Genomic DNA, 10622 nt, shown 5'->3' with positions numbered 1-10622 from the left:
GGTGGTGAATTGTCACATCCATATTGAGCAAACACTAGCAAACTAGCTAACTTTATAAACTATATATTATATATTCGAAACCATTAGTCAGTTACTAACAAACTCACTTGCATTCGGCTAACTATTATATTATCAGTCACAAGCAAGTTCGCTAGCATTAGGCTAACCGATAAACCATTGTAAACCAGTAACCAAGGTCGCTAGCGCATCGGCATTAGGCGCTAACGATAGTGTCAGTTACTAGAAAGCTTGCTAATGTTAAGCTAACTGATATATAGTGTAAATCAGTAACCAAAGTTGCTAGCACACTAGCATTAGGCCAACTGCTGCATTATTTCGGTCAATAGCAAGTTTGCTAACATTAAGCTAACAGTTACATTAACAATTATTAGCCTAAAAAGTTGTTAGCATTAGGCTAATAAAACGCATTAGCAAGTTAACCAATATCAGGGTAAAGTTTGATGACACAAATGGGTGTACAAATTGTTCTGAATATCTAACTGAGTTTATTTTATTTTATTTTTACATTAAAATTATTTTGACGTTATTTTACGGTCATTCTCAAGTTGCTAATTTTTTTTTTCCTAAATACTGCAATCATTCTTGTCACTGAAAGATGATAAATCCTCTGAGAACATCAATTTACATTAATCTTAGCTTTTTTAAATTCACAAACTGCAAAGTAAAATAAAACAAATGATTTTATTTCAAATCTATTGATGAATCCAAGTTTAAAGATGACACAAAGACATCAGGAATCATTTACTACCTGTCTTTATTCATTTAACGGGGAGAAAATGCAATTTAATTACCAAACATGTATTAGGAATAAAATGGACGGGGCGGGAAAAAATAAAGTAAATGCAAAATGAAAAAAAAAAAAAAAAAAAACGATTTAAAAAATCTTTTTACATTTACTTTACTGTTATACATTTTTAAATATTAAGCTCAATAAATACATGTACTTTAAGCAACCATGCAGCTGTAATTTTTTTGGATTTCCTGTTTCATTACATAATACACATGAAAAATATGCATTTTTCAGTTTCTGCTATAATATTGCACATTTCTAGTGACTGCGTCAGTCACGTATAGATATCTGGGTTTGTATTTGTTGAGGTCGAGGGATCAAAACTGTAGTGTTGCATTACAAATGACCAGAAGTATACTTTTTTTTTTTAGGGATATGTTATAAAGACATAAGATAGCAATGCATAGAATGTATACCACAAATAACATGATTAAAAGAAGTGGAATATGTATTTAATGGATTTTTAAAAAATAAAATAAAATAAAAAGACTAAATACAGTACACATGATGGAAACGTGTTTAAATAAAAGTGCAGCCCGGAGAGTGACAGTGGATCCTCTCACTCCCACAACTACAGCAAGGCCGAGCTGATCCCAGTGCAGCGTGGGTTTAAAAAAACAAAAAGAAAAAAAACACATCGACTGACCTCGGATCAGCTCGCGGGGGTGCATTCCTTCAACACAGTTACACGGTAAGCAATGCATCATGGTCCTGTTCTCTTAGTAGAATACTAGCTTCTCAGAGTGGCTGATCGCATGTGGTGTTGGGCCACATTTCGCCTTAGGCAGCACCGTAACAGACGGCTGGATAAAATCTCCGATCGTAAACTTGGAATCGCCACAGGACAGCTGAGGAGGTGTGGATGCTGGACATCATTTTATAAAAACGAAGTCATGGAAATAACTTCCTACTACATCACAGACAGAGCATTTTATACTGAGCAGCAAGTCGATGGATTTGAAATAAGTGAAACTTGGCAGAATGGCTTTGAGATTATGAGATCCATTATTTCATGAGGGAACAAATTTGCTGAGAGGTTTTAGGGATTATAGTGCGTTTGCATTATGTCAGAATGATGGTAACTCACAGTAACCCTGTGTTCACACCAGCACTCCACGAAGCGTGCAACGGCTGTCAGTCATTTCTTACTTGGAGACGCGATTTCTGCTACACCGGCGAGCGACAAAGTTACAGCATGACATATGGCTAATTCTACATGTATTAAGTATGACAGCAAAGCTACAAATCAAAACGATCGGCTCAAATAATTCCTCGGACGAAACGCATGCCGTGTGTGGTCCGATTTTCCTTCAGTTCCCCACTCACAACTTCAGTTCCTTTCCTGCGATTAGTTCAACACTTAAAAATAGAAGAAAAAAGTAGAAACGGTGGTTTCATCTCATCCTGTCTTATCCGACCTCTCGTTACATTACGAAGAAAAATAAATCTCGGAAAGAAAGTCACGGAGATCGCTAGCGTTTCTGTTGAGTGGACGTAGCTAGTAAGGTTAGCTTGCTGTGCAAATCTGTCAACAAAGCTTAGCACGTAACGTGTAAATCAAACAACCAATTTTCACGCTGATTTAATTTGTGCTTAGCGAGTTAGCTAGCTAGCTAATACCATTTATCAGTGGAACTTAAAAAATAAAAATAAAAAAAGCTGGATAGTCGACACTCACAAACGACAAAACTAACAGTCACTACACGTCCACAGGAGATAAACTACAAGCTAGATAAACGGTAATTTTATAACAATGTATACAATGCCAAAAAAAATATTTCTTCAGTTGACTTTTACGGAAAGTTTGGTTAAATCCAGACGTTATATCTCTCTATATATTTATAACTCGTAATTGGTTACGAAGGTAATGCTTTTTACATTAAAGTTCCCTTAACTTGCATTATTTGACGCATTAATTAACATTAACAAATGATAAACCTAGCATTAACCTGAGCCAAAAGTGATGCTAACAAGTGACAAGTTAACACAGATGTTAACTGAAAACTGTTTAAATGTTAAAGTACTACTCCTAAAGAATACAGCAAAAATGAAATGTTACAAAATAAATTTAGTTGATAATTTACTAGCAATTAAAAAAATATATAATTTTACTTACTGATGGAGAACATTGGTTAATCCAGGTGGATTATTTACATTATTATTATTATTATAAAGTTACGTGTTAGTTATGTTAATTAGTTAACATTACGTAAGGCGTATTAATGCTGCCGCTCACGGTTTGTTCATGTTAGCAAAAGCGTTAAATAACGTCAGTTATACCGGGGAACCTTGTTTGATGATGTGCCTAAGGCACTCGAAATTTCTATAATTCTGACATGATGTGAACGCACCATAATCCAAATCTCTTCACGAGGGAGAAAAGAATTATAATTATTTCAGTGCAACCAAGGCATTCTTAGCTACAACAGCTCTTCAGAATGTTAAACAATACAATGATCCCGATCCATTTCATCACTAAACACGTTATTTATAAAAGTAGCCAAATATAGTTAAGAACGTTATCTACAAGCTACTTAATGTGATGATATGCTTGCGATGTATAAGACATGGTTTATGCATAATAATTTGCAATAAACACTTATGTTTATATCCAGTAAACGCGTAAACACTAATCAGCCTTGTGCATTGTTTAATTGCAGCATGGAATGTGTTTCTGAACCTGGAATAACAGTCTAATTTTATAAAGATCACAGAAACAGAATGGAACTTGCTAGCTTCTTTTGGTCAGGCTTCAGTTTTTCTGGCCTGGAAATGAGTTAATTTCCAGGGGGCAGCTCATGAAACAGGGGTCGGGGCTTGTTAGAGAGTAGATGAAAGCTTGTTAGTTTGCTTAATTGCAATTGCAATTCCACTAGCAGGCAGCAGAGGACTGTAAAAATGACAAACTGCCCCTTTAAATGTTTTGGAGAACTATTGTAGCTAGTGAAAGACGATGTCTCGAGTTCTCTCTAATCTCTTTATGTCACTGGTTGCACAAAACCAATTATAAATCTTTCTTTCTGCCTCAAGTAGGTCAGCATTCCCAAAAAAACAGAAAAGGTCACAAGTGGACCGTGAACGAAAACGACCGTGAATGAAAACACAAATGTCCGTCAATGCGCTGTGCTTGTGTTCACAGACGGAATATTCATAATTAATGTAAAAAAAAGAAAAAAGAAAAAAAGATACACGCATACACACTCACACACAAACATTATAGATTTGGGCAATAAATGAAATGAACTTGGTGAACGAGTATGAATACATGAAAAACAAACAAAATAAACCTACACCAATCTAAAAGGAAATACTATATATGAGTAAAGAAACACACACACACACACCAAAAAAAAAAAATGGAAAAAAAAATGAAGTTAAAACAATGAAACAGCGGCACTTGTGAGAGGTGTAGATAAAAGATGTTGGCTGTAGGTGGCATCAGTGCATCACTACACATACGTACGGTGTTTTTCTCCAACTATGACCAAGCAAAAACCTGGAGAAAAGGACAGTAAATAAACACAATGAAATTTGAAGAAAAAAAAAAAAAAAAACTCAAATAAAATGAACGCGGCTGTAATCTTTCCTCCTGCAACCTTCTCAACCAGGCAAAGCCACGGAATGCAACATCGTCCAAAATGGAAAATCAGAAAAAAAATAACACATAAAAACCTTAAACGCGGGTTTCAGAGCTGCTGCGGTTACACGGCTCGCTTCAGGAATATAAATGTCAGGAATTTTAATCACGAGAACGTATTTGAACCGACTTCGATGGGTCTGATATCGTTCAAAGCCAAACCCGTGGAATGATTGTACTTCATTTCTGAATTGATAAATGAGTTGTTGATTTGAATGAACTGGTTTGTTTCAAGGAGAAGTGTGGTATTGTCTACTGACGCCACAAGAGAAAAAAAAACATGATAAAAATATAAACAGTGGCTAAAACCCACGACTGGACTGGATGATAGATCAGAAGCTGAGAGAAACAAACAGAGAGAGAGAGAGAGAGAGAGAGAGAGAGACGGCACATATGAATTTTGTGCTTTTTAAGCCCAGTGGGTGTGTGGTCAGAGGTCTGAGCCTGACTTAGCGGTTTGTAACAAGGCCCGTGTCCAAGGTACACGGCTACAAAACAACATAATCAATGCTTTTCCTTCATAAACCTGACGGCCATGATTAGCCCGAGCAGTGCTGCGATATAATTTCACGATCTTAAATGTGCCTGATGTGTGCATATATGAATATATACACTGGTCACTAAAGTGTGTGTGTGTGTGTGTGTGTGTGTGTGTGTGTGTGTATGTAAGTATGTATGTATTCATGTGTGTGTGTGTGTTTGTGTGTGTGTGTGTGTGTGTGTGTGTGTGAGTGTAAGCTGAGTGATCTAGCTCTCCCAGTCGGTGCACGGCAGCCCCTCGTCCTCAGACTCGGACTCGGGTGAAGCCTCTTTGATGCGGCGCAGGGCTTCGTGGATGCTGCGTGTGAGCGGGTCGCTGGATTCTAGACAGCGCTGCTGCTCGTGACGCCGCACCTTCCTGAGCTTCACGCCGCGTCGGATCTGTGCCAGGATGTTGTTCCCGTCGTCCTGGTCCGGATCTGGAGCGAGAACGCGCAGTTCAGCTTTGCGAAGGTGGAAACTCCCGCGCTTCAGGCTGGCCAGGACTTCGTCCATAGGAGAGGACGCTGTGGGCAGGAGGTATGATTTAGAGCTGTCGTTCAAATATGGTTCAAATTTCATCATACCTTCCTTTCAAATGCTTAAGATCTCATTAGTCTACTGAATTACGTGCTTCCGTTACACCCGAATTACACTTGCCATCCTCTCGCTCTTACTAGACTTTTGAATTATGGCTTGTTAGGATGTTTTACGTTGGAGAAGTACTGGGTTTCGGAGGATCGCACAGACGGTGTCTGTTAGGTGTTCGTGTAGTCGGTGTTTTAATGGGATGAAAGATTAACGCTCACTGGACGACAGACTTCTAACATCCGCCCGGACGCACAGCTTCACCGAGAGTGGATGGCGTGCGATAGCGGTCGGGTTTTGTACAGGAAACAAAACATCTCGACGTTTAATCGGACAGCGCGCTCTTTCGTTTGTTCCGCCCGGACGCACGGCTTCTCCTTATCTTGATTGGTACATCTCTGAAAGGGGCGGAACCTCTCGATCATCAGCTGCCAATCAGGAATGAACAGTACTGACATGTCAAACTTAAACATACTGGTGTTGTTTATAAGTCTAGGTAGCTAGCTCTCATTTCCTTCCTCAACGTTGACCTGATTTTAGAAAAGTCTTTTGATGTTCATATTAATACTGAGGAGAGACTGAAAATCAAACAAGAGGGCAGAATAAACATTTTAATTCAACAGTAAGGGAGAAAAAAAAGGTCAGTAAAATCGATTGGCTGTGTTTATTATTAGTCTTAGATTCTAAATCCCTGTTAATGAGCGATAACGGCTGGGGAAAGATGTCGGACGTTGTTGTGGTTGAATTCTAGCAAACAGACAAAAAAAAAAAAAAGACCAAAGATTAGGATTTGGTGAAAATGTTTTTTTTTCTGCCCGTAACATACTTTGACATCTCTCTCATCTAGACAGTTTAACAAACATGTTGGTAAAAAACAGTCTGCCTAAAAATGACTAAAACCTTACTAGTGATTTCCTGACCCAGTGACTGTCACACTTTGATCGAGCTATGAGGGATAGCTACGCGCCATAACGAAACAGACATTAAACCTATACTCGAGTCGTTTCATGATCTGAAAACAGATGTCTTTCGAAACATTCGTGATGCTCCTACGCCTTTATGATTTAGGATAAAATCATGATATTGGCTCTTCATGACTTAAGAGCAGCTACAGCTAATGTTTTGGTAATACACATTTATAGAAATATTCATATTTGAACACATTTAACTAGCAAGTCTTGAAAGTAATTGAAATCTGAATGCAAATTGGAAAGGAAAATGAACACCGTAGATATTACGTGGTTTAATATGTGTAGGCGTCCTCTATGATCCGTTACAGCATTCACAGAATTCAGTTATTCGGTAAAGATTAAGACCTTCCTGTTGTCTCACCTCTCCTCCACTGGGACGACTCCAGAGAGGACGTCTTCCTTAACTTTTTGCGCGCGTTCACCAGCTGACTGCTGTCGAAGAAGCGAGCGGAGAACGGGCCGAGGGGACTTTCTGCTTTGGGTTGAGACACCGGGCTGCTCGCGTGTCCCTGTCCTTGCCCTTGTCCCAGCCCGGGCGTGTCCTCCAGAGAGGGAGGAGGAGGTGGAGGAGGAGGAGGTGGGGGAGGGGGAGAGATCGGAGAAGTGGATGAGTCCAGAACGTTCCGCTCGGTGAGCGTGGGCAGCGAGGACGGCCCGAGCATTTCTGGGATGGGCGGGATGTTTGAGGGTAAAGACGTGAATCCTTCGGGTCTCTGGAGCTCCAGGACAGCAGCGGAGTCTTTCAGAGAAGCCGGGGCGTCGTCCGTCTGCACGCTCGCCACCTGCGTCTGGGGCTGGCCCTCTTTCGAAGTCGTCTGCCCGGCGCCGTTTTTCTTTCTGGCGTGCGCTAGCCGAAGGCGTGCGGACTTCAGCGTGACCTGGCCTGGGTACCGCTATGTGGAATGGGAAAATAAACAAAAAAACCAAAACGTTCAAAAACATCTCCAAAGATATTTAACTGCTTGTTCACTGGTGTGTATTGATTTACAGGAAAATAATGAACCTGTTTAAAGCTGCGCAGTCTGTCCAGCGTCTTCTGTCTCTCTTGGCTAACTCGTGTGTTCCTCACCTCCTCTTCTTCTTCTTCATCCTGCTGCAGAAAAAATTGGTTTATTCCGTTAAAAATGAAACGAAATTCTAATTCACAACACGTTAGGAATCTTATATCCCAGTACTCTTACAATAGTAATCTTACAAAATCAAATTATTATTCACGTTATAACAGCTACGAACTTCTCAAGCCTTTCTTTTCTCTTGTGGTTGAGGTTAATATGATTTCCGGCTGGAGACTTCTTTTAGAAATGCCAAATAAAATTCCGTTACAGGAAATTAAACAGCGCCTTCTGACCAATCAGAATCGGGAACACTGCTGTGCTGTAAACTAAGCAAATTAATAAATAAATAACTCCTATACATTTTACTCTCAAGGAGGAGCCCGTTTGCAAAGAAAAACCTCACACCTGCCGCAAAGCATGCTGGGAGTCGTGGTCCTGGCTGCTCTGGCGCTGCTGCACTTTCTGGGTGTGATTGACGATGCAGATTTCCTGATGAAGACAAAAAAAAAAAAAAAAAAAACACAGTGACGTCAACGCTTACAGGTACGTTTGGAAGAAAAGAAGTTGTCAAGTCGTACAATTTTCTCCCCAGTTTTCCAAATTCTTACCCACTAGCTAGTTCTCCCTACCAATCGAGGAGGTTCAGGGCGGAGACATGCGTGGCTCCGCTACAACTTCTTATCGGACTGCTACGTCACAGCGCATGCTAACGCGCTCAGACGAGATGCTAACCTAATCTCTTCCACGTACCTAAGCTCACATACACACCAGCTGGCTATATTCACTCTAACCGACAGAGGAGAACATTTTTCTGTCGCGCCACATGACAGCCTATCGTTCAAATGAAATCAGATACATCAGACATGGAGACAAATTGGACCCAGTGAATCATTATGGGGCGCAACATATCATATACCCGTTTGAGAGCACACGAAGCGCATCCAGGAACCTTTTGAGGAACTCAAAATTTCAGTTCCAATGGGCTGCTGTTTAAGTTCTAAAGTGAACTATTTTTTACTTTGTTCAGCAACTAGGCGGCAACACCTGCTGTGAGTGTGCTGCATTCGGTTCCGTACCTTTTTGGTTTTGAGGTAGGCTTTCTTGGCAGTGATGCGACCCCTCCTGGCCTCTAGCTGCCGCGTCCTCTGCTGCAGCTGGGTGACCTCGTCTCGCAGAGGAGCAAGAGCGAGAGACGTGTCGTCAGTGGCCTGCAGGGCGTCAGGACTTTCGTACGTGTCGTAGTAAACCACCTCGTCCTGCCGCTCTGTGCACAAAACACAACACACACGATACGAAGGCAAACAAAACACAAGATCATGTTACAGTGGGTTTTCTTCCTTCAGTAAGAACCTATTCACATTATTCACATCCTTTTCTATTTATTCCCTTTTTTTGCCCATTAAAGGTTAACAGTCGGCTACAGACGGTCGGAATTTGCATACCTACAAAAATCCCAGTTCGAAATTTGACACATATTATACGACCAAAATTTTTTTTATATTTTCTTTCATATAAAGCAGTCACCATTCTTCTTATTTCATGACAAACCCCAGATTCACCTCCTTTCCTTCTGTCTTTATTGATATTTGGATTATAGACGCCTGGTGTTTCTTTGTCCAGCATGTGGTGCAAGTGAGCAGCTCAGAGCATGAGTCACTCTCTCTCTCTCTCACACACACACACACACAAAGATATTTTTAAAAACAGCTGCGGGTGAGAGACCCAATGAATCGACTCAAAGGCGGGCTCAAATCCCACATACTCGCAGATGCTCGCTCATGACACATCAGATGCGTACGGCTGATCTTTTTTAATTTACTAAACGAACCGTCATGGACAACCCTTAATCCGGTGACTAACCTGTCATCTGTCTGCGCAGGCTCTGCAGCTGCGCAGTCAGCAGCAACTCCTCGTACTTCAGGATCTCGAATTGGATCTCATAGAGCTGCAGCTGCAACTCGTAGTACAGCGCCTCTAACTGGTCCAGGCGCGCCATCGCGTCCTCGCCATCCTGTAGCCCCTGCATCTGAGAGAGCAACCGAGGAGAAAAAATAAAAAAAGTTCAGGATTTTATTTATTATACGTTTACGTGCATGTAGTGGAAACACTCATGTATGTGTGAGACCTCCTCTCTCAGCCCATGCTTCCTCTGTTCCAGGCAGATCTCTTTGGCGCGCATCAGTTGCAGCGTCTCCTTGGAAACAGCATACTGCAGTTTCTCCATGCGCTCCACTGCTGCACCCCACGCCGCCTTCCCGAACTTCCTCTGGTCGGCTCGCATGCGCTCGGACATCACTGAGATAAAATACATGCGTCGTTATTCGATTTATCCGCCTTTATTCGAGTGCATCGATTAGGACTTGATGCAAAAACTTCATAGTGGTAGCATTTAAAAAAAAAAACAACCTGTACACACTTTGGTCTTTATTTATCTTTATTAGAGGAGGCACATTTGACTGGGTGCAGCCATACTGCTGGAGAGGACGTGCCGAAACACAGACCCTGCGGCTCCACTTCCTGGAAGTGTTATTGACTAGCGAAGGTCTCCTGAGGAAAAAACTAGCGCTGCTGTCTAATGTGCCAGGAATACAAGGATATATTCTTGTTTCCAGTGTGTGAGAGATTTCAGCGCTGAGTACCATAGCTTCAACTGTTTGTTTTTTTTTCCTCTGGCGAGTGACAGATGCATAATTACTCAACAAACACAAAGCAGCATGACTCACAGAGCTTTATCATAAACTATTATTTATTTCTCTCATTACTCAAACATCATGGATTTTTTTTATCCATTTTCTTTTTAACAAAAATGCTACACGGGCAAGTGAAACAGCCAAAGACTCTAGAACAAATGTACCAGGTTCTTTTAAATCTGCATGGCACTGAGAGAACTAATCCAGTTCTTGTACGGTTCCGGTATGAGTTCTGACACTAAACATTGATTTGGTCTAGGCTTGTGCACACCACTGTGATAAGGACGGAGCTGTAATCCTCACTGTACCTCAGTTCAGCAGGTTATTATAACAGTCTGTTTAGAGTTTTTT

General features: G+C 41.0%; 1 protein-coding gene across 2 annotated transcripts in view; it reads right to left on the bottom strand.

Moving 5' to 3' along the window:
- Positions 1–758: 758 nt before the first annotated feature.
- Positions 759–10622, bottom strand: part of jmy (junction mediating and regulatory protein, p53 cofactor) — a 35454-nt gene continuing 25590 nt past the window's right edge. Inside the window, exons 4-10 of one of the 2 annotated variants that reach the window (XM_053649700.1) lie at positions 9707–9876; positions 9442–9607; positions 8658–8845; positions 7987–8070; positions 7530–7619; positions 6888–7419; positions 759–5494 (exon numbers count right to left, since the gene is read on the bottom strand). In XM_053649700.1, the coding sequence (XP_053505675.1) occupies positions 5196–5494; positions 6888–7419; positions 7530–7619; positions 7987–8070; positions 8658–8845; positions 9442–9607; positions 9707–9876 (1529 nt within the window). In that variant the 3' untranslated portion in view covers positions 759–5195. The remainder of the gene's footprint in view (positions 5495–6887; positions 7420–7529; positions 7620–7986; positions 8071–8657; positions 8846–9441; positions 9608–9706; positions 9877–10622) is intronic. The other variant, XM_053649701.1, reaches the window with a different exon arrangement.

The sequence above is a fragment of the Ictalurus furcatus genome, chromosome 18, assembly GCF_023375685.1.
Source record: "Ictalurus furcatus strain D&B chromosome 18, Billie_1.0, whole genome shotgun sequence".
NCBI classification, from domain to species: Eukaryota; Metazoa; Chordata; class Actinopteri; order Siluriformes; family Ictaluridae; genus Ictalurus; species Ictalurus furcatus.
This window is presented reverse-complemented; position numbering and strand designations above follow the sequence as displayed.